The 24779-nt window shown below is 38.2% G+C and overlaps 2 protein-coding genes across 3 annotated transcripts in view; one reads left to right on the top strand and one right to left on the bottom strand.

The window, feature by feature from the left end:
* Window positions 1-21614, top strand: part of CRYBG1 (crystallin beta-gamma domain containing 1) — a 40922-nt gene extending 19308 nt beyond the window's left edge. The window contains exons 13-21 of the mRNA XM_026065696.1: window positions 5353-5479; window positions 5650-5682; window positions 7436-7545; window positions 7821-7950; window positions 11629-11768; window positions 14150-14273; window positions 15466-15624; window positions 18461-18623; window positions 21467-21614. Coding sequence (XP_025921481.1) covers window positions 5353-5479; window positions 5650-5682; window positions 7436-7545; window positions 7821-7950; window positions 11629-11768; window positions 14150-14273; window positions 15466-15624; window positions 18461-18623; window positions 21467-21555 — 1075 coding nt within the window. The 3' untranslated portion in view covers window positions 21556-21614. The remainder of the gene's footprint in view (window positions 1-5352; window positions 5480-5649; window positions 5683-7435; window positions 7546-7820; window positions 7951-11628; window positions 11769-14149; window positions 14274-15465; window positions 15625-18460; window positions 18624-21466) is intronic.
* The window catches only part of RTN4IP1 (reticulon 4 interacting protein 1), a 40408-nt gene continuing 24343 nt past the window's right edge, over window positions 8715-24779 (bottom strand). Inside the window, exons 9-11 of one of the 2 annotated variants that reach the window (XR_003253479.1) lie at window positions 24640-24758; window positions 19862-21621; window positions 8715-9291 (exon numbers count right to left, since the gene is read on the bottom strand). Coding sequence is in view for 1 of the 2 variants with exons in the window: in XM_026065698.1 (XP_025921483.1) it covers window positions 24642-24758 (117 nt within the window). In the remaining variant the exon portion in view is untranslated. The remainder of the gene's footprint in view (window positions 9292-19861; window positions 21622-24639; window positions 24759-24779) is intronic. The other variant, XM_026065698.1, reaches the window with a different exon arrangement.

Raw genomic sequence — 24779 nt, forward strand, 5'->3', positions numbered from 1 at the left:
GCAGTTGGTAAACTGGTAGATTTAGCTGTTCGGTTTGTTCTGCATGTCGGTTACAGATCAAGTTTCATGGCATTGTGGACTGCATCAAAGTATTTTGGAAATATTAGCAATCATGGCCCCAAATATACAAAATTACTTGAAGGAGAACTGAAAGTGCAAGACATACAGTTTCTCTCCCTACCTGGTAGGCAGGTAACTCGCTGAAAGTGCTGCCTTACCGAGCCGTATCCAGATCTTTCCTGCATGTTATCTGTGCGATATCTGTGCAAGTTTTGTCTGGATAAAGACTGCAGAATCAAGCTCACAGTGCATTCCTAAGGAATGCTTTTAATTGTATTTGAATATGCTGTGGCAGCTGGTTTTTTCTTCCCCCGCCCTGCCTGGTGCCCTTTGTAGCCACCATGCCCTCTCTGTCTTCCCTAATGCACAAGGGAGATGTATGGGAAGGAGTCGCTTCCTAAGGCTGGGAAATAGACTGTGGGTTACCTGTCACACCCTTTGTGTAGCTGTTCCAGTAAACGTGACTGTTGCAGCTGAGATAGGAATCCTGCTTGAGTTTCTGAGTGTTTAAATAATTGAGTGACTCTTCTCTAACACTCTTATGGTAAAGGTGGGTAGAAATTATTAAAAACTATTATTAAAAACAAAGCCCTTGTTCCAGAGGCTCTGCTACTGCCCCTGTAATTTTACCTTCTAGTTTTTTAAAGATGTAATTCCTCGTATCATACTGAAAATACTTAATTAAAAAAAAAAGTGAAGAATCCCTGAACCTTTCATAACATTTTTTTTAAGTACTGATATCTGGGGTAAGCAGTTGTAGCAATAACAGATAACGTCTGAGCTATATTTCTTATGTAATTAATTTGCTTCTGTGCAATATAAAAGATGTATCAAAGAAAAGAAGGGCTGCCATTCTAGAGCACAGATATCTCTGAACAAGTTCTGAGCTAAGCTATATCTCTAAACTGTATGCTGAAGACAGCCCAGCTCTGCATTTGAGGAATGACTAGTCCATTTGTGGGTAATTGAGAGCTAGCTGCATAAAACTTTCAGCTATTATTCTTCTGAGGAATGTTTCCAAGTGATACTTTAATGCCTTTGCTAAATCCAGCGTAAACAGATCTTGAAAAATATAGCTAAAGGTGGCGAGGGTTGCCTTCTTTTAAAACAAATGGGTAAATGCTTTGCTCTTAGCATTTTTCAGAAATAGCCAAGCCCAAAATCCAGGCTATAATTATTTTTCTACCATATTGCGGGGGGAGCAGGGAGAGGAAAGCAATGCACTCTTTGAAACTGAGAGGCCTGCCTTTCTTAAATATAATTTTCATCTTTACTTCCAAATTGGCAGTGTTTTAAATGGCAGAAAATGGAAGTATTAAGTAGCAACAGGTAACACCCTTTACAAGTTCAAGCAAGTACTGAAAGCAACTGTGTTATACAATTTATGATTTCCTGTTTGCTTAGTAACTCTTCATGCTTATATTTAATAGTGATCAAAATCATAGGCATTGCATGTTTTGAAATGTCTTTTCTTTATCTATAAACACATTTTAGTTGCGCTAAACTTGTGCCAAAAGTACTGAACATCTTTTTGTCAATCCTTTTTAAACTTGGTGGAAGAACTTCTCCAGATTTATTTTCTACATAGCTGTTTGTTTTATTGTAGTCCTGTAACTCGTACTGTTTTTCCCTGAATTTTCAAATAATTAGCCTACAGTGCAGATTTGGCTGCCTCTAGTGTGTATATATAGTGATATGGTGAGAAGATCAATAGGTGATGAGCAGTTCTTATACAGGAGCCAGAATGTAGTGTATTCTAGTGTATCAGATGCATTTGGGAAGATAATATGGGTGAAACTGAAGAGATGCTACATACAAGAACAAACCTTCCTTGGGAGCTGGAAAGGGTGGGAGCCCTTAGGTACAGGTGGGAGAACTTTTCTGACAAAGCCTCCCCTTCCCTCCATCTCTGATGTCAGCACTAAAGTTCAAGAGAACCTTTAAAGGAGTCAGGAAATTAAAATTCACAGGTCTGTGGGATCATAGGCACAAGGGGATCTTTATGCTATTTTACCATCTTGTTGCCATTCCTGTAAACCTTCATGTAATAAAGAACCTGTTTTCTCTCCCTCCTATAAACAGAATTTGATCACTTTTTCCTCTCTGTTCATCATGCTACAAATCTGCAAGTGCCAGTTATCTCCCTCCTTCCCTCCTCGGCCCTGCATGGTCTAGCTGATTAGCATGTATAGTCCAATTTAAACCGGTTGTCTCAAAGTAGTATTTAAGCTTTAAAGATTGTGGATCCTATTTCAGAGCTAAAGGAGCGCTTCTGTGCCTGAAAGCCTACTTCTCACAGCTGTGTCATTTGGTTTAATGAAGGTGTTACTGAATCCTCTGTACCTGAGAGAGAAGTAGGCCCTTCCAGGAGGTAATCTGTCCTGCCATAAGATCAGCATCTCAGCAGCACTAAAAGGGAGGGATTGCTCCTCTCGGCTGATGTTAGAAGGCACCTACATGATGAGAAAGGCCAGCATTTTGAAAGCTAAAATGAAGTAAGGTGAATCCTGAGCAGGAGAGAATGCTGTTTTTCAGCAAGTCACAAGTCACTGATTTTTCTTGGCTGTTCCTACAGACCCTGTTTTGGGTTGCCTTGCTAGATGTTGTATATGTAATGCTTTGAGGGAAGATAGTGTGAGTGCAATAGTACTTCTAGTTTGTAGATGACACTCCTGGCCACATCTCTGCTTTCAGCAGCGTGGATGGTGCTGTGGAGCGAGGTCTCCATCGCCTTCCTGGCAGCAACCTGGGATGAGGCTGTCGCTCAGCCTAGCTAAAGCAGTTTCTTAGCTGGGGTTTACAAAACTATGGCATTAAGCAAACTCACTCCCTCTGGAGCAGAGTGATGGTTGCCATGCTGCAGGGGCATACTGCTGTTCTTGTGGCGCTTTCTTTTAGACAGAGGCTTTGCCTTGCTCTCCTGACCTTTCTGCTGGTTCAAAAATGGGTTATTGGGGGTGTTCCTGAGGTCTGACTGAGCTTCAGCTGCTCCTGAATTCAGCTGCCTGTTCCTGTCGTTATTACTGCTCTCAGCAGCTTGTACTGCCTTCTGAATGTAGTGAAAAAGCGGGAGTATTTCACCAGTGAGCCCTGGCGCTAGAAACCCTCCAACCATGTGGGCTGGCTTGCGTGGGAAAGTGGTACTGTACCATTGATTTCAACATATGCATGTATTGAAAGTGAGATACATTAACTACTTCTGTATTCAGGCTTGTTAGATGGGAGGAAAATTAATGAATGCTATCAAGAGATGCTTAGGAGGTATCTGGTGTGTTTTATCATTTGCTTAATTTCATAGATGTCAGTCAAGCTCCAAGTATCATGTACTATAATTATATCCTAGTATTTGTGCAGAAAAAAAGTTAATGAACATCCGCTTAAGAAATTGGTTAAGGAAACCTCATTTTCACAGCTTTTGATGTAAGTGGCCTACAGGTATAAACACACCTGAGATATTTGAGCTTTCTGCCTAATTTATTGTACATACCAATGTCTCTTTGATAAATTAGTATGAGATGATTTAGGAGTGTGTCTTGAAATATGCCTTAAGTAATTAGTGCATAACTATTTAGAATAATTGATTATATCTGAGGCAAACCAAGAGATGTGAACAGTGATAAATGTGAATCACTATGTGAGTGCTTGTCATGGACAAATAATATGAAGCTCACACTGTCAGCGCACACATGCTGATGTAACTTCATTTCATTTCGAAGTTATCTCACTTTTTATATTTGCAGACACTCTGGCGTTTGTACTTCAACCAAAACTGCAGCTTAATAGAATCTAGGTGCTCAACACAGAAAAATCATTTGATAGTGAAGTCAAATGGTGAGAGTTAACCTCCACTGTGAATTTAAAAATTCAGTATCATTTCACTGCATTATGATGTGAATTTGTTAGTGTTGAAATTCTGTGAGAAGGCTTTGCAGTAAGCGGGTTTCGGCATGACATAGCGTACACTCATGTGTAGTGTATTGGTTAAAATTAAAGTTGGTTGACTATGAGTAGAAGATTATCTTGCAGAACCAGGAAGATGTTCTGATCCCTGCATAAATATAACGAATGAAATGCAGTCGATCCTGTGGCCAGTTCCAATGCCATCACTGGTTAAAAAAAAAAAAAGGAAAAAGAAAAAAGAGAGGGGAGAGGGGAGTGGAGGAGAGGAAGGCATTTAAAAAGAGCTGGAATTTAATGGAAAGTTTGGAAAGCCTAGCAGTGTAAGACTAAAGGATTTAGGGAGCTTATAACAAAAGCAAAGTTAATGCTGATACAGGAATGCTTTATCCAGACTTAGTGTGGAGTCCGGATTAGAAGAGCCGCATGACAGAAGGTTTCTTAAATGTAGTAGGCTATGCCTAGCAAGACTGGCTGGTAGCAGATACACTTCCRTAACCTCCAACTAGAAATGAAGTGCTGCAAGGGTAATTAAATGTTGGAGAGATACATGTCGTATTTGGTAGCTTTTCTAATGTTTGAACTGTTTCATCTCAAAGTTCAGTGTCTTTGCAGAAAGATGTATTCTGACTGAGCTAAAAGTTAGGGGTTTGATGCAGAAATCACAGTCTCTGCCTCTGTCAGGCATGAGGTCAGGCTGAGTAGTCATAATAATTGCTTTGAATTTAAATACATTAATCTGGTCAGATTTTGTGATGGTTTTAATGTTGACTTCCTTAGAAGTTCTTATTGCTGATGTCTGTGATTCCTAGCAAGGAACAGTCTGTGCTTTCATTAGCATAAAGGCCTTTTGTTACACTTTTACGGGATATATGTTTGCTTAAACACAACAGAGCTTTGGTAATACTAATTTTTAATGTTGCCTGTAGCTATCTTTATGGCACRGATGACTCTGAAAGTTAGTTTCATCCAAAACAATGATATTCTGACATCTTTATTTTTCTAGAAAAGAACTTGATCTAGATAAAATAATAGAATTGTGAAATATCTCAAATTTTCTGATGGGAGACGTCTTTTAAAATACCTAGTAGTTCAGAACTTCTGGTCTGCTTCAGCTAGTTCACTCACATTCATACTGACATAATAGTAGGTTGAATGGAATATATAGTTTTATAGTTATAGTAGGTTTTGGAATATATAGTTATACTATATAGAAAGATACATAGTTTTGTTTGTTTAGAGTTTTAATAGCATCACAGTTTGAGTGATGGTATTAGGAAAAAAAAATACAACCATCTGATCTGTTGTTAGCATGAAGGCAATAATGAATATATACTTTTGTTTTGGAAGAAGTATTGTGACATTCCCCCTTGCCCCTTTTTCTCTCTCTCTCAGGTGGGTGGCTTATGAGAATCCTGAGTTTACAGGGGAGCAGTACATACTGGATAAAGGGCTATATCCCAGCGTTGAGGCATGGGGGGGCAAGAATTGTAAAATATCTTCAGTTCAACCCATTGTTGTGGTAAGGATTTTATTTTACACTTGTTTCGCACATTTCTCTGAAGTATTTGTAGCTATTTTTTTTAATCAAATTCATTTTATGTGCACTCTTCAAACAGTAAGCTTTTGTATGCTTCTTTGTTATTTTAGCACTTTTTAACATCATTCTTTTTATTCCCCAAACTTTTGTAGGATATTGTTGGAAGTGAAAGGGGTAAAGTCAAGGTAAGACACTTCTCTAAATGCATGAAACATACTATATGGTGTCTGTTTAACACATGTGAATAAAGAAATGGGATCAGCTTTTTGTCCCCTGAAACACCCAGGTATTTGCACAGATGGTTGACCAGTCAGGTAAAGTGTGAGAACCTTAAAGTGAAGGAAGGCTGCTTTCTGAATCTCATAGGTAAGGCACATTAAGGTCCAGGAAAGGTGGGATTTAACGTACAGCTGTCTTCAGAACCTCCTGTATGCCCAGGCAGTGTTTTGGCTTGGCGAGTGAGCTGCTTGGGGTTACCGGTGATGGCTCTGTGGAGGTGGAGCCCGCACACATCTATGCAGGACTTCAGGTAGCAGGTGCAGGCATCTGCAGTCTGCCCCAGAGGCAAGGGCCCTGCAAGTTAGGTGGTGGTATACATGGTGCAATTGTGACTTAACCCTTTTTGAACCTACTTTTTTGGTTAACAGTGCTGCTAGTGGTGGTTGCACTCGAAAAGAATCTAGTTCACTCATAAATACTGTTTTCTGAGTTGTCATGCTTAATGACAGCTTTGCCACTAAGAGAAGGAAATGGCAGAGAGAACTTGTCTGTTCAGTGAGTTAGTGTATTTTTATGTTGGACCATGTCCTATGTACAAGTACGAATAGGTAGTTTTGACAATAAGATTGATGTGGGGGCTTTTTTCATCCTTTCATAATTCTGAGCCTTTTCATTTTTGTGTCTCTACGAGGTTGTTTTTATTTTCATTTCAGTCAAAATGGTGACTATGTCATGGACTAAAGAACCTGGGAGGAAAGTCTTGGCTGTCTTGATTTGCATGCTTCATTAGTAGCATACCTCACTGGAATCTCCTGTATAGGGATATGTATAAACTATGGGGAGTAAAAATCTCAAGGCTGCTTATTTTCTGCTGTATGCATGAAAAATTATTTACATCTATATCTTATGTTGCCTATTAAGAGCTTATCCTAAGGAAACAAAGAAGTAAATGGCTTGTAGTCAACAAACTGCATCCCTTGTCAGCATGTTCTCTTTGGAGAACGCTGTGCATGCCTGCACTTGTATCTCTGTTAAGAGTGAATAAAGCTGGTAGGCATGTGATAATGTGAATGACTTCTGTGTGATCAGGGTTAATTATCCTCTAACCAAATTAGCAGGTTTTCTTTTTAAAACAAGGACAAAAGACACTGAGTGACTTATCCTCTCCTATCCTCAGAGTAAAGAAAGAACTGACATGGCTGTAACTATAGTTAAATCAGGGCACATAGAGCCCATCTACCCTGGGAATATATACCACGCCTGTTGGTGTGCTGTCCGAGTCCTTTGCCAAGATTATGCACCATTTATGTTCTGAGAAATAAGTGATTTTCATTTAGTGGAAAGAGTATGTATTTTGGAGATTAAATGGATTAAGCACAGTTTATGGCCCTTTTATTAATGATGTGCCAATTCTGGCCATTCTGTGGGGACTTAAAAATCTTTTCTGACAGTCTGAGGAGCTATTCTTGTTTGTCAGTGATTTTTAACTATTTTGTATGTTATTGAATGATTTATAGTCAAAAGTAATTTTTCTTATTGATACCTTGCTATCTTGAAAAGGGATTACAACATTGATGAGGTATTTAAAAATTATATGCAGCTGAGGGAGTTTGGATTTTAAGTAGATTTTAATTTAGTAACAGAAGTAACAGTAGAGTCATGTTGCTGAAGGCTGAGGAATGAATTGTTTGTAAATGATATGTTTATAACTTTTTAAAGGTCCAGTTATTTTCAGAGCCTGAATTCAAGGGTAGCTGCCAAATATTTGAAAAAAACACAAAATATATTGATTCATTTGCTGCGAAGTCTTCAAAAATTTTAGATGGCAGGTAAGTGATTTTGCAGTATTCATACAACATAAATAACAAGTTCAGTAAAAGTTTTTTAAAAAGCAACCAGCTTTCTAAGATTTGAAATGGTTTCACAGGTTGGGACTTAAAGAGAAAAGAAAAATGATAATGCTTTGCAGTTTACACATCATTTTAGCTTGTCAGGACAAAAAAATTTTGGATAACATTTCTGTCAGTAGCTAAAGACTAAGAAATGCTAGTATCATTGTAGTTGCATGGAATTCTTAAGAAGCAACTTGTTCTTCTTCCTGCAGCTGCATAGTGTATGACCAGGAAGAATTCTCTGGTAACCAGTATGTGTTAGAAGAAGGAATCTATCCTGATCTGACAGCAATGGGATGTTCACCCCAAGCAGTTCCAAAATCTTTACGGATTATAAATATTGTAAGTAAGCAGATAAGTACACTGATGTCTCTGACCTCCCCATTTTTGCAACAATAAAAATGATAGGGAGGCATGAACAATAAAGCAGCACTTTTTTTTCTGTTCAGTAGCTGTTAAATGTCCTATCTGCAGTCAGTGTTTTTGGCCTCTGCTGTTTTTGCAAAGGGGAGGACTTCACAGAAGCAGCTGGTTGGCATCACTGTTTATAATGACAGCCTGCAAAAGRTCTTCCGTAAAAGGAGTCAAGTATGTGTCAGATAGACTTGTTATTTCCCCATAGAGATCAGTTAGAGTAGGTTGAGAAATGTCAGTAGGACCTTTGAAGAAACATTTGTACTGCTGTCTTTGTTTTTTATGCATGCTAAAAAAACAGACTACAACTATGCAGCTTTGCATGAAAAACATGTAATTATACAATACTATTGCTATCATCAGGGAAATGTAATTTGTGTTCATCGCAGAATAATGCACCTTTCTAGATAAAGTAAAGCAACACCCAATGCCATTTGGCAAAATTTGGCTGTTATTATATGTGGCAGGTACAAACCCAAACAACATTTACATATGTTGTAACTCATCAGTGGTCAAAAATGAGTTTRTTCAAGCCTATAACCAACCATTATGATAGATCAGTTGTGGAATCTGCAAGTATCTTGTAAGATCAAAGTAATTACTAGCAAAATGTAGTCAAGTATCTAGGAACCTMCTGCAACTAAAATGCAGAGATGGTATTTATTTTAAAAATGGAAGAGTAAACTGTTGACTGTCTTTGAATTTAGCAATTTTATTGTGCTCCACTGTAATTTTGGTAGCTTGTCAGTGATGTAGCAGTTGACTAAGGAGAAATAAAATGTGTCATCCTCTTTCATGTCTCCGGAGCATTTTGATGTATGATGTAAACAAACATCTGCAGCAGGTGTCTGTCTTCAGAATGGTTTTGCTGTCCAGTAGACAGATCCTATTAAAAACACTGGAAGTGGTTTTAGGCAAGCTTAATGGATGATCACATACATGGATTAAAATTGGCTTTTTGTACATTTTAAATCCCAAGTTTTGGAGTTTAAAATGCTTGTTTCATTCTGGAAGGATCAACTTACTCTTGGCAAATTTCTTCTTCTTGAAAGAGGATGTCATGTTAAAACAGCCAAATGGCAAATCTTTGCCTCTTGAAGTTCTTAAAGCTTATGAAACTGGTCCTAGTAGTATGATTTATCACAGTTAGATAGACACAGCTCTCCCCTACTATCTACAAATCATATACTGCTGCTTTCTTCTTCAGAGGCTTTCTACTTGAAGGAAAGAGGAAAGTGGGTTGCTCTGCTCAGCTGTTTATTAGCAAACCTGTATACAGAGAATAAGAAGTTAGATCATGTTATACAGTTCATTTTTCATAATTTTACAAAAGCTTGAGTTTATTATTCCAGACACCAGTTTCACTTGACAAATTTATTTTTGGTTGTTTTTTGGCAGTGCCAGTCTCAACACCTCCCCTCACGCCCCAATTTGCTGTTCCCACAACATTCCCCATGATTTTCCACAATGTTTCCATACACAAAGCACCTTTTCTATTTTAATATGTCAAGCTGCTATACTTAACTAGTTTAACTCCTTTTCAGAGATCCATTTCTAAGGAAACACACACGCGCACACACCCACATAAAAGGACACTTAAGACACTTGGAAGTTAAAAGGGTTTTTGTTCCTAACCTCAAGGCTTTTATTTATTTATATCACCATATCTTTGCTGGATTGTGCTTGTTCTGCATGTTCCAAATAATTGTGTTGCAGACAGAAAATACATTTTCCTTCTTAGATTTGCTACATGTTCTCTTCCCTGAACGTATGATAAAGACAACTCTGTATGTAGTTTCTACTTGAACAGTCATGCTGAAAATAATTTTTTTAACAAGTAACTCTGTGAAATAGCTAAACATAGATATACATGGGAAGCAGCTTTGTGCAGTGCAATACGTGGGAAGAATGCAAGTTAGAAAACTTTTAGTTGACCTTGTACTTCTTGCTGTGGGGAATGTTTTATATAACAGTGTTGCTGCTGAATCTGAAAGCGCCCAGAGTAGAAGGTGTGGTTGAAAACTGGAGGATTTTTTTTCCTGTTTCTCTGTTTTCTTTCTAAATAGATTATTTCTGAAATACTGCATGTGGCTCGAGGGTTACTATCTGACCAGCTCTGTGTCACAGAACGCAGGTGCAGATCTGTAAAAGGGCTGAGGGTTCAGAGACACCAAAACATAATCACAGTGTAACTGTTCATGTTGGGCTCTTAACCCATGATGAGGCATGACAGTCTGACTCGGTGTTAACCTTTCGTTGTGGGCATTGGTCTACTCTGATTTTGGGGTAAGGTAAAAGGCCTCGCCCTGCATTTTCCACAACCTGACAGCATGCAGGCAAACAGGAAGCATAGCTCAGTTGCCATGTGATAACCTGGACTGCTGTTGAGATAATGGTGATGCTAATGTAATGTTCATCTGGGCCCTTAAACATCTAAAGGAAGATTAAAGAGCAGTTTAAGCASTGTCAAGAATCGGTAAGCATCTAGATTTTTCTAAATAAATGCACACGGAAGCATGTATATCTGCTGCTATGTGTATAATGAACCACCTCTGCCTTGGCGTAGCCTGATTTGCACCTGAGGCCAGTTGTGAGTCTGTCTAGACTTCCCTTCGCGTCCAGAGTTCCCAATCCAGCTGGTGTGTTTGGAGTATGCCTAGCATATGCCAGCAGGAATCTGGCCGTAACATTGGCTTTAGTCATGATGGGAAGACTTAGGAGTGACCCTGCCATTCCCCTTCTCACATCTATGAGTATAAATTATGACACCAGGGAATTCAGATTTAATTACCTTATCCTGAGGGATTTCAAACCTTTACCTCCCAACTTCCAAATGAGGACCTTAATTGCGAGGAGTTGTTCCTGATYCACTACAGATATCTTGCCACACAGAAAAGAACCCAAGGTTCATTATCCAGAAGGCATTTAAAGTGGATTCAGTGATGCAGCGAGTTTCATGTGGGCAGAACCCCTTTGAAAGCAGGAGTGTTTTGACAGACAGAAGAATCATCTCCTCAGAGCAATTTGGAGGATTGCAGTGCTACAGTTTTTGCTTGAGTCATGAATTTGACCTCAAAAATACCAATCTTGAGGCTTTGGTTTAGTGAGAGATCGATACTATCATAACCCACTGGAGGAGTTAAAAATGAGAGCAGTAAGTAATAAGACAAGTCTGTCATCATTTGAAGCTGTGGAAATCAGTATTACATTACTGTGTGTTCAGCTCTGCAGATAAGAATTCCTGTAGTGAAATGGGGTTTAATGCAATGGAAGGGGGATATGGCATTAATTAAAATGTGTTTTAAAGTATAATTAAGTGATTATGTGAGAATCAACCACAAAGACATTTGTGTGCACTTTATGATAAGGTCTTATGTTGCATGCAAAAAGACCAATTGTGTGTTTTATATAAGGTTTTGTATTATAACTTTTTAATTTGTCTTTCTTGTTAATAACTTGTTGCAGAGGAAAAACTTTATTCAGGGTCTTTGATCTTAAAGAATCAGGCAGAAAACTGTGAAATAAAAGGGCTGTGTGGAGTAATGATGTTCACAGTCACATCTGGAGTTTTAATGTCCTGTAAAAGTGCTTACTTTCCTTTTGCAGGAGCTGTCTGAGCCACGTATAGCTCTTTTTGAAAAGGTGGGTTTCCAGGGAAAGAAAATTGAATTCAATACAGAAATCTTAAATCTCCAGTTTCTGGGATACAACCCTCGAATAGCTTCAGTCCAAGTCCTTGGTGGCACGTAAGTTGAAAATAACTTTTTGATTCTTCAGCAGAAAAATGACAGATATCAGAAAACAAGGAGCATAAAACTGTAATACTGCAATGTGTGCAGTGCATTAACACACTTTCACAGAACTTTCTCAGATCATATTTCTACAGCATGTCACCACTGACTGAGAAGTTACTGTGCTTTTCTAAGAAGTTGAAATTAATTTATATAAAACTGATAAGGGGACTGACCCCTTCCCTCATTCCATAGCATCATCAAAGCCAGTTTACGCAGCATCCTTAAAACCAACTTTCATGCTTTTGTTTGAGGTTTCAACCATAACAAATCATGCAGTGTATGATCCATATCCTGTGTCATGAGTTCTAAACATTTTAATAAGCCTCCATAGTTGCTGCTTTAACTAGATGTTGTGAACACAGTGGTACAATCAAGTTATCTGGCCCTTTTTAGCATTGGTAGTCATACTCCCTTTTCACTTCAGGAATGAGGTCAGACTCTTGATATCGATTTGGTTTTCAGCTAATTCTTAAGCTATTTTAAGAAGCTATATCTCTAATTTTACTCATGTGAAGATGATGTGAAAGATGACGTGAAAAATAACTCATGATGAAGTTTAAAAACTGTCTGGAAGCATTTTGAAAACAACTGTGTTAGCCTCTTCCAGTGTTTCAACAGATCTGTTAAATTTCTTTTATTGTGTTTTTTCTGGTGTTAACCTCTACCTCCAAGCTACTTCCCTCAAGTATATGTTCAGATTTTTAAACTTGAAGAGTCAGTTTTGTTTTTTTTAATGATAGATCCATGTAATTGTTCTGCATTTAAGCATTTTCTTTTGACAAGGCAAATTTCCAAAGTGTGTGAGATGCTATTGGGTTGCTGACTACTGCCCTCAAGTGGATAGCTAATACCAGATCCTAAGCGCATACCTTTTTCTCTATCTGGAAAAATTGGTGAAGGGGTTTCCTTAGCTCATTGTATTGAAGTCTGAAACACAAATGTCATGAGGAGGGCTGTGCAGAAGATGCATGCTGTGTATTCTTGAGTCTCTTGAGACTTTGGTATCTTTCAACATAACTGCAGTATAGTTGACCCTCACTTTCCATAAGGAGAAAAAACATGAAGTCAAAGATCAGGTTGTTTCTTTGCCAAGAACATGGTTACCGTTCAGGTAATGGAATTGTGAATTGTGTGTGTTTCCTGCTCAATGAATATAAATGTCTTTTCTGGTTGGTCACTGGCAATATGTAGAGTATGGTATGGAAATTCTGTTTTCATTATTGCCATGTCAGCTGCTGAACTAGTTCTCTCTCAAACCACAAGCTTCACAGTGTCTGTCTGTTACCCCTACTGTTTTCCTTTTTGAAAGGGTTTTGGTCTTCTGTCCTCCCTTACTAAAAGAGATTCATTTATAATTCTCTTAATCCCCTATTTGGGAATAGATGGGGATAGGCCATGAAGGAGCTCCAAAATTAAGGTGAGTGTGCTGCTTCTGGATATAACATACAAGTCTATTGAAGAATCTGTCAGAGGAAAGAAGGTGACAGCTAAATGTGCATATGCAATGTTCATATACTGAAAACCTATGGCTACTGGATAGTCCCAGCAAATCAGTGTGCCATAAGTTCTGTAAGTGTGAGTAAACTAGACAACTCTGTATTGCAGCCTTTTTCAAAGTCCAGTTGTATTTCACTGCCTATGGTATTAGTAGAGATGCAGGAGTCAGGTTCTGACAGGCTGCTCTCAATATGTGGTTGTTAGGATGCTTGGACACATCCAAGGGAATGCCAAACAGAAATTTTCTACCCCTATCCTATTTCTCTCCTTTTTTCCCCCATTTTCAAGTATTTGGGAAGAGGAGAGGTGTTCTTAGATTAAAACCTGTATCAAAAGACCCTAGAGCATTTCACCATGTTGCAGTTCCAGTATGTGCTTGTCACAAACACTCTACTCCCCTAGTGCTGCTTCCCCATGTGCATTGGGCTCATCCAAATTAAGGTCTACAGGACTACTGGTTTTGCATATACAGCAATGTAGCATATACAGCATATAAAGCATGTACATATATTTTCCTTGAGGAGTCACTGTACATCCTGTAACCAGGTGATATTTAAAAGTTAGGTACCCCTTTAAGACAAAAAAATGCTTTGTTTGTAATTTTTAAATAACAGGACATCAAAATGTGAACTCCAGGGTACTCATCTTAATGCAGTTGCTCTAAATCAGGAGATGATTTTGTTACTTTGAAGACCTGTTAAAAAGAATCCCAGTTCTATGGGACATTGACTTTCCTAAGTTAAACCCTACTTTTTTCATGTAACAAATTTCTGTTAAACCTGTTTATTGATTCAGAAGCAGGATTTGGCAGCAAAAGCTTTTTTTTTTTTTTCCAGATGGATAATTTACGAACATAGTAATTACAGGGGGCGTCAGATGTTGTTATCACCGAATGAAATTCCGGATTGGTATAAACTGAGTGGCTGCTGTCAGATAGGTTCTCTGCGACCTTTACTTCAGGTGAGTAGGCTCTGCTATGAGATTGTCAGATCCTAATTTGTATTTAGTAATGGGGTGAGGGAATATTATCATACAGTCAAACARTGTATGATCTTGCTGCATATACAGGCTTCAGAAATGGCAATTTTGTAAAGAAACTGCTCTACAGTTCTGTTTTCAATAAAAACTAATTGATTATGCTACGTGGCTGTGTAATTCTGTGTAAGCTGTCCATTGAGTATACTTTAAACTGAAGTATAGAAGATGCCATATAAGGTTTGGCTAAATTACTTTAATGGCTATAACTATTATATGGAAAATATTTTAAGCTGTTTTATAATTAGCTACCAAACTGGTCACTGGCATGCTGTGTGTACTATCTTATGTTATTTTTGGAACAACAAGAAAATTGACCAACAAAATTAGATACTTCAATTAGTGCTTTTGTGTTGTTTTTTCTTTTTTGGGAAAAAAATCCTTCCCTGTTCATTACATAGCAAATAATTTGCAAATCTGCTGTAAAAATTATTCTCTTGATGTTTTCCATTTTGTTCTCTAAATGGGGACCATCTGATTTGGTCCACATGCTGCAGCCATTCTCTGAGCTCTAACACTTGAGCTTCTTGTTGAGCCATATTTTATTGAGGAAACAACTTTTTGTAATTCACAGATCCCTTGTACCTGTAAGAAATTCGTTTGCTGTCATAGAGTTGCCTTTGTATAGCCTCAAGCAGAGTTAAAAATAATGCATTTTGACTGTCCTGGCTGAGATCTTGTCTAAACAGAAATGTTAATGTGTAACGAGCTACAGCATGAATGTGCAGTGAAATACTTTGTGTTACTGAAGTAAGCAGCACTGCACAAATACACCTTTAATGAAGGCTAAGAGCCTTTATATGGGGAGTTAGCACAGAGCACAGTTAGTGATGCTATAAATTCAAGGTTCATAACTTTTTTTTTTTTACTGTGCACTGATTTCTGTGCATAGACAGGCCTAGAACTCTCCATGCAGAACGGAGGATTCTCAAAGCTTGGGTCTTCTAGATATTTATGGACTTCAGAATTAAATTCCCAAACAGCAAATCTAAGCCATTTGAAAGAAAGAGGCAGGCACCACGTTCAGTACTGAGCAGTGATTGCCCTGAAGTTAACCAGAGCAGGATGTGTTCTGCACTAAAGAGAATGGGGTTAAAGAGTTCTGTTGTTTCTGTAGAAACGTGTGTACTTCAGGCTTCGAAACAAGGAAACTGGAAAATTCATGTCAGCTGATGGAAATCTAGACAATTTAAATCTTCTCAGAATACAAATTGCAGAAGATGCTGACTCGGATGATCAAATCTGGGTTTATCAAGATGGATTCATAAGATGCCGGGTGAGGTTCAAATTCAATGTGAATTTTCTTTTCCCTCCAATGGTAGGACTGTCTGAATTTAATTTCTACTATATCATCTTACTTCATTTTCTAGACTTACTCCATTTCAGCTAAAATATGATCTTTTGTAGATTTTTTTTTTTTTTTTGCATTGAACTCTTTGTTTTTGGGGTGGTATAAACCACTTGTATCATATCCCTTTTTGATGTCATTGAATCTTTCAGAGATTTTAGTTATGATTTACTTTTTCCTAAAGAATAAATACAGTAAGTACYAGAAGATCATAATCTTGCTTTTCATGTGCTCCCTCTACTTCCATGCCCCTTTTCTCCACAGTGAAAATATCACTAAAGTATCCCAGCAGGGGAAACCTTTTAAAATGCAGACCTTCCTGATAATCATTTGAGCTACACATACTTGTATTATTTGGGGCAGTTAGATGATTGTGTGGTGTAGGTTATACCCTCACCTGCAGTCAGGCAAGCTGAAAGGTAAAATCCTAAAAAAAATTGTGCTGGTTATCCCTATATTGGTCAAATTCATTCCTTTTCCACACCTGCTTACATGTTTCTAAATGAGGTTCTGCTTTTCTCACAGTCTATAAAACTAATCATGTGCGGAGTGTCATTGAGGTGTGCACAGGTATGCCCAGTTCATAATGCTTAAGCATGTACATTAGTCTTAGGTAGGGATGTAGGCCAAAGAAAATGAAGTTACTTTAATACAGTTAAGCAGCTTGAGTGCAAAGAATCATGTGAACTCTTTCTAGAGGATTGTATAACTTCAAAGGAGCCATTTGTAACCATGTCATCTGTCCTGAAGGGAAGAATCTCCCTGTTAATAAGCTACAGCATTGTTTGGGCATGTTTACAGCACAGATGTGGTAGTAAAGGGGATTTATGCAGACAGTAAAATGATGCCAACTAAGCAAACAGCTTTAATATCACATACAAAAGACTTCTCATGACAATGCCTCTCAAACTTTTCACTGAAAGTATTCGTATCAGGATGGTGCAGTATTATATGGCTTTGGGTAAATGCTCTTTTTTTACCTTCCATGTATTTTGTAATACAATTTTGTGCAAACAGAARAATACACAGCTTGTGCTGTATAGCAGTCAGGTAGCTTAGTAGAGTGCAGGACAGCAACGTTGGTCACAAATGACTGACCTCTTACAGACCTGTGCCATCTTTTTGTGAAATAGCAGTGGAATCTCTGTATTTTGCACTAACAAATGCTTACACCACACTTTAGAAAGAAAATTAAACTTGTGAGTGGGTGGATGCATGCACATAGGCAGATAAACTTCACTGGAAGAACTTGTGCCTTTGTCCCTGTCAGTTTAGGTCATCTTACTGACTCTTAGTCACCRTATGCGTAGGTATGCTAGAGGTTTTCAGGAAGGACGTTTTTTAGGTAGCTGGGGTGACCAGTGAGCAGGATATGAAAGTCATTCCTCTCGCTTGTCAGAATCAGGTGTGAATGGCAGACACAAAGAGCAGATATGAACTTGGGTAACCTCTCTTGATGAATTTCTCAGAGATGGGAGAAGTAGTGACCTAGTGGACCTAATGTGTGAGCTTTCAAGTCCCAGTAGAGAAAAAATTAGGTACAGATGAGAATTTCAGAACTACAGAACTAAATTGGCTTAGTTCATGGCTTGTATTTCAATTCTAGGTTACAATAGTAAGAAATACTGTTTTTTCAAAACTGTATCTAATAATTTAGGGCCACATCAACAGTGGTGGATTGGTATTTAAACAGCCATTGAAGTCAATTCAGTAGCTACAAGAAGTTTATGGTGATCTTTAATACTGAAAAATCACTGTTAATACAAAATAATTCTCTGTAATTTGCTAGTAATACAGCTTTAATATTCTTTTCAAATAAGTCTGATTTTGAGTCCTCTTTTTTAACCATGAAGACATTTGCAGAGTTTTGAAATCAAGTAATACAAATGACTARGAAGAGAATATAGAACAAAGAAGAAAATGTCATTATGATGCACTGTGGAATTTATACATTATACAGTGTGCAGTTATGCTCTTTCTCTATCTCAAAAGGGTTATTGCAGAACTAGAAAAAATTAAAGGACAAAAAAGGATGGCTGGAGGAGGTGACAGGCCTCCGTGCAAGGAGTGACTACATAGCTAGTTCTCTTTAGCTTGCAAGGGGCGGTTTGAGGGATGATAAGATTGCAGGCTATAAACACATATTTAGTATGGACAAGATTGTCCCCTTAAAGGGGGGAAGGTTGAGGAGGAAGGAGAGCATCAAATAAAGCTAGTAGTTGTTTATCAAATAAATGGTATTTCTTTGTACAATGTGTAGTTAAGATGTGGAACTACTTTGCACAGTATAGTGTACGTGCGAAAAGGTTACAGTGGTCTTAGTGGGTGAGTGACTAACAGTTTCACATATGGGACAGTATCCATCAAGCTGTTAAACTCAAAGATAGCAGCTGTGCATGGAAAAGTCCCTGGGCTGGAAATTGCTGTAGGCTGGGAGAGTATACCAGGGCATACTGCTATACAACAACAGAGCAAATGTACTCTTTCGTAGCATGTTACCGTCACTGCTAGAGGCAGGTGCTATTTGCACCTTTTGATCTGATATAGCATGGTTATTTTAATGTTCTTATGTAGTGGAGAGTGTCAGCAGAAACAGGAACAAAAGAAAAATAAATCGAGTTTAGGGGGAAAAATACATTCCTTAAGGGGAAAGAAGTAGTTCCTAGGCCCAGTTCTCACCAACTTATATCTCTCCAGATAAAAACAAGGAGATACTAGAAATAAGGCCTTTTGAGTAACTGCTGTTGCCTTTCTGATGATATAGGTGGCAGAGGATTGCTGCTTGACAATTGTTGGAAATCTTATAACTCCTGGCTCTAAATTGGGTCTATCATTTGAGCGGAATGAAGACAAACAATACTGGCGTATTAGTCCTGATGGCAGGATCTACAGCAAGATGAAACCAAAACTGGTTTTAGATATCAAAGGTAAGCAAATGTGTTATCTCATTACACTGTGTCTTAATTACATGGTGTATACAGTGGGATAGGCACTAAACGTGCCTGTAAAATAAGCATGGTGTTACTTTAATCTAGACTCAGAAAGGACCCAATTATGTAGCCGGACCTTTTGAAACATACAGGCCTTAGGACTTCATTTCATCTTTTCCTACGTAGAGCTTAGTAACTCACAGTACTCACTTATCTTGTATTCCCAGTGTCCACTTGGTGTAGATACCCTCAGTAGTCAATTTTACTTGGCACGGGGTGATGTGAATATAATTATTTTAAAATGCTGAAGCAAGAAAAACATAGCTTCTCATTAGCTTTAATTTGTATAGAGCAAATTTTCTTATATAGTAGTTTTAGATGCAATAGCCAAAGGATATTAGGAAAGCAAAGGCAGGCTTTCCTTTCACATCAGGCACACTAATGTGATTAGACACAAAGGGGTTTTTTGTTTGTATTCTGAACATGAGATTCTGTCATAGCAGCCTGCAATCTGTGTGCGCCTGATGCACATCTTACAGTAGCTTTTGTCACAGCAATTTGCTTCCTGTGATACTCTTCTTCAACTACCTTTGCTTTCATAGTTTCATAGGGCCAATAAAGCACCAAATGGAATGGTCAGCAGAATTAGCATGATTAGATGCTTTTACATAACTTTTATATTGGGGGAGAGAAGTAATCATTTCCCATAGCTGTTACATTTTTAGTGGTTTTAAAATTAATTTTGAATTGATGCTGTGACATTAATCACAGCAATTACTAAAAATATAAAATTCTCAGAGTCAGCAGTCAGCAGTTTGTAAGTAAAAAGGACAGGACTAGCAGAATTGTGAGAAAAGGGTTATATAATGTCTGACTGATATAACACCGGTGTAAATACTCATAAATTCTCTTCACTGCCATATAAAGCATGTAGTAAATAATTGTAAACCTATAAAAAAGACTGCAGTTCAAAGGAGAGTCTTTATGTACAGTGACTCTGCACATACTTTTTTCTAAACTCAGTTCTGAGTTGCACAGAAAAGGCAGAAATATGCTGGCTTGTCTTCAGTTAATCATGTTAAAAGCACATTGTGTATTCTGCATTTATATTTGAAAAACTTTGCAATCGATAGGTCTGGTGAGGAAAGTATAGATTCAGTTACAAAAATATACAGCACAGATTTCTTTAAACAAAGAATGCATAATAATTTCAGTAAGTCTGAAAGAGTACGTACATTTAGCTTTTATTCGAGAAAGTCGAATAGGAACGTTATCTGTTCCAGTCAATTCTGTCGATGCGTTCTTGACCGCAAACTCAGCCTTAATGAGTTCTTCAGCAAGTGAATGTAGATATTCAACTGTGCGCTGACAATGCCATCTTGTGGATATACTGGCCTAGTACAGTGGCTTGTCCCTCGTACCACTCTGTATTTATCAATGTAAATTTAGTCTCTTGTTCCACTGAAAGGAAATTGTTTTTTTTTTTTCCTGTTTTTACATGTTTACATTCTATCAGATACTGCTTACATACTGCTTACAAAATATTTTTGCCATAGCGGTGGTAACTGAGCTATGTATCTAATGTTATTTCCTGTAGCTGCTGGTAAAAGGTTTTTTCTTCTGGGAATGTTTGATTAGTTTTTCCCTTTTTGTTCTTTGTGGAGAATTCTGCAAATATTTCTGCTATGTATCTGTACTGCTTTTAAAAATTGTCTGGTGTTGGGAAGGAGAGAAACCGTGGTGATGTTAACCTTCTTAAAGGCCTTTCAGATTTGGGAGTGTGGCAACCAGAAAGCCTGTCCCAAATTTCTGAAGCGGAGGTCAGTGGGACAGTGCCTGAGCTGGCATTCCCTTAGTACAGAAGCAAAGGAGCTGCTATCAAGTGTGCTTGACCACGCAGGACTTCAAGTACCCAGCATATTTCTTTCTTGGATCTGCTGGAGTCTGTATTTGTTATGCCAATAGCTTGCTACATAGCTTTCAGCTGCCAGGCCTGCTGGTTTTGCTCGTTCGGGGAGGGTCTGCAGAAGTATCCCAGGGTTGTGGACAAATGGTTGGCTCAGGCAGCTACTTGCAGTGGGAATACTACCTGCTTTTGCAGACCTGGTGTACGAGATGAAAGATGTGCACGTCGTGTTTCTGCCATGGGCACTAGATCTGAGAGTGAACCATCAGGTTTGGCTCTCAGTTCTGGTTGAACATTTCTTTGCCTGGGGGTGCCTTAAGCCAGAACTCTAATGGTGTTCTTCTGTGAGAATGTATTTGGCATTATGTGTAGCATGAGTAAATTAAGCCCATCAAAGAAAGGGACACACTTTTGCATTTGGGTATGTTCAGCTACTAGTTAAAGCTACTGAACACTGGCTGATATTCTGTCTATGGCAAATAGTGATGCAGCTGGTCAAAATACAGGATCCAGACCTCATCCCTTGCCTTGTTTTAATTTTTCTTTGGTGTTGTCACAGTAGTGTTGTCTGTTAACAGCAGGACTTATTTCATAGTGTAAACATCTTTAGAGCAAAGTGATTTAACTGATAACTGTTGGGGAGAAATTGAGGAGTTAAATTTGTCTTTGGGAGGTGACTGTGTTGCATTATTTCCTCCCCTTCCCCTCCTGGCTGAAAAGGGCGAGGAGCTGAAGTACTGCACGGGGTGGAAGGGAGCAGACAAGGCCCCCTGTTCCAAAACAAACTCCAAAAGCAGGCAGTGATGAAAATGAGTTTCTTTTCTGTGCCTTGGGGAGAAGAGGAACATCAGCACTTGGAATGGGCCTGAAACCTAGAGTCCAGGCTGTTTCTCATTTCAAAGATTATGAACGCTCTTTGAATTTTTCTTTCCAGGGGGCACACAGTATGATCGTGACCATGTCGTTGTCAACACAGTCAATGAAGAAAGGTTAACGCAGTGTTGGGAACCACTAGTTGTATAAATCCAAACAAGCAAAGACAATGTTTGAATTGGCCGCCATTCTGGATGCTGGAATTGGCACTGCCATCTTTGAAGGATACAACATCAACAATGAGACTTTTGTCTTTTCTTTGCAATATTAAGAACAAAAAGCAACAGAATGATTTCATGTCTATTTAAGATTATTATTCCTATAAAAACCTGAGTATCTCACAATCTTTTTTTTATCTTCACAAACCACTGTGATATAGAGAATGGCAGTGTCCCTCAGGCTACAGTGAAAGAACTAAAGGTGGGAGAGACCACATGGAGTTATAATCATGTCAGTGAGCACTTAATCCAGAATAGTTAATAACCATAATTTAAATATTTTTTTTATTTTTTTTAACTGAGAGAAGGGCTAAAAAATAGTTAAAGCTTATTTTATAAAGGACAGGCATGCAATGTGTACGGGGGTATAGCAATGTGGATCTATGGGCTGTAGTATAGAGGAATAGTCACTACTGAAAATTAATATATTTGTTTCACTGGAACAAAGTTATGTTTACTGAAAGTTTAAAGACTACTAGCACACAGCTTATCCAGAGAATGTTTGATATGTGGCTTCAAATACAGTTAGTATGCTACAGTAGTAGTCCTAAATTAAGAAAACTAGATTTTTCTCACGTAGAGAGAGGATGTAAATGAGTAGAAGTTTGTCAAGAAAAATAGAGGGCTGGCTAAAGGATGCATCAGAATGTGAAGAACTTGCCCGTTTTCTAGGCTGCCTAATTTTTTTGAATTACAAGTATTTCACTTGTTTGCTGAGACAAATTTTTACCCTTTAGAACAATTTGAATAAGTACAGTCTTCCTAAGCTTAAAAATCATTTACCATACAGAAAACAAGAATTCTTAAGGAAAGTATCACTGTAAATGATTGAAAAAGCACAGTGGTTATTAGGCTTTTCAGATGCTGCCATTTGGCCTCTGCTGGCTTATTTATGCTCTAGCTTACTGTGGAGCATGCCATACTCCAAAGTGTTTTAGGTGGCATGGGAGAGCAACATCTGTGGTGGGCTGCTGCCTCCCAGTTGTTGCTGGGAAGAAAATGCCAGACTGCTGTAGTTAGTGGCATAGCCAAGCTTGGACACGTACCCAGTCACAAGGGCAGTGTCTGTTCAAAGTAAGTGTTACCAGTTTAGAAAAGAGCTTGTGACAAGTCAGACCTATTAAATGACTGTAGAAGGTTCTTCTGTTGCCCTGTGTTGAAACTGTATGTTTTCTTTAATAATTTTGGCAGAAAAGTAAAATATGAACAACTCTTGTACTATGCTGCTGTGTTTTGTTCTGGCTTAGACCAGTGTTACTACAAGTTGCTCCTAGGAGCATCCTTTGCTCACATAGTGATCTGTTTAAAAGTAACATTTGCATTACTATTGTGCTGCCTCAAAGGATACTGGTGCTTTTATTGTTACCACCTGAGAGGAAATGCCTTACTAATACTCCTCCTACTGTACAGAAGTACTCAAGTTTTTTTGCTCTGAAATGTGCTGCTTTTAGTTCTTTATGGAAAATTTGTTATTGGTTCCAAACAGTGGTACGTTGTCATATTGATGTGCTCTTGCTAAATGTAATATGGCATTTCACAAATAAATTTAAGTTAGGTAACTTTTTACTGAAATTATTTTTAAAGGTAGAAAACTGACATTTCATTGTTACTTTTGCTTTTCTGTTGTGCCCTGTTCTGTCCATAATGCTAATAAGGGATGAACAAGTGTGRAGTAGCTGCAGCCTCTGAGGAACATACGCTGTGTTCATGGGGCCACAAATCACATGGCTGCTGCTTCTGTCCCCTGGTGGGAGCACTACATGACACTTTTTTCCACCACCATTGCTGCACCAAAGTACAACGTGCAGTTCTGGATTACCAGGTTAGCACTCTCCTTTGATCTACCTCCATAACTGCATGGGAAGTCATTCCTTATCCTATCTGTCTCTGCCAAAATAAAGAATTAAAAAACAAACACGCCTTCAGCACTGTAACACCAGCAGTGCTGGGGGGCATGGAAGGAGTAGGGGCTCCTGATCACTGACAAAAGCGCCTCTGGCCCACCTACATGAACCCTGTAATCAGCTGGATCTGTACCATGAGTCTGACCACTAGAATAATTATCCATTACAGACTGATGTTGTTTCATATGTCTACTTGGATCAGTTATGCTAAGATTTGGTGAAAGCRTATCAAGCTTAAATTACAGTCTTAAGTAAAGTACAGTCACAGTGGTGTCTCAATACAGGTGAAGTATACAGGTTCAGAGGATAAAGTAAGCTGAGTCAAACACTATACATTAATAAAGGTAAACAATATGGAAGGCCAAGGAAGAAAGGACAGCACAAGTTTCATGTGGACAATTAGATACAAGTGTGCTTCTGGGGAGAGTTCACTTTTTTTCTCTCCTCATTCTACTAGGTTTCTCTTAAATAACCTGAAGGAATGGAAACAGCTCCTTCTTAAGGAAACTCAAAGTGATTAAAAAACATACCTACTGCTACAGCTTGCTCACCTTCATATGATTGTATCAACAAAGATTTATTGCATTACCATGTCAGCCACTGTACACACACTTCCAAGGTAAAGAGCTCTCAGTTGTAGCATTTAAGCTGTGACTGCTACTATGAATCCCCTTTAAAAATTGTTGACTACTATTTGTTTATTATTCGGTACTAGCAATACTTTATTTGGTGGTTATCTACACACCATTTTGGTACTTAGCCAAACCATATCTAGAAAATAAAAGCTCCACAGATCTACAAACCAAAAGTGCTGCCAACTCTTCTTTTACCCCCAAGAGTGAGTGTGTCCTGCAAGAGTTGAAACTATGTTTTGAACATGGTTTTTATTTAGAAATTCCTGAAAGGACAGTATTGTTTGTTCCACAAATTTATCTACAAGTAAAATAGGAAGGAATCAAAGAGGCTTTTCTAAAACAGATTTTTTTTTTTTTTAAATGATGCATCCTTTTTCTGAGCTCTTTAAGAAATAATAGTTTCTATATACCAATTCATGGTCAAGTGTCATTTACTAGTTAAGGACAGACTACAGGCAGAACAATGATTAGAGATACCTTTATTTTTTATTAATGACATTGATCACTGTTTTTCCACGTGCATGTCCTCCTTCCAATTTCAGAAAGGCCTTTGGAACTTCAGAAAAAGAGAAGACTTGATCGATAACTGGTTGGATCTACAGAATAAAGAAGTGTCA

Source organism: Apteryx rowi, unplaced genomic scaffold, assembly GCF_003343035.1.
Source record: "Apteryx rowi isolate R43461 unplaced genomic scaffold, aptRow1 scaffold_230, whole genome shotgun sequence".
Classification (NCBI taxonomy): domain Eukaryota; kingdom Metazoa; phylum Chordata; class Aves; order Apterygiformes; family Apterygidae; genus Apteryx; species Apteryx rowi.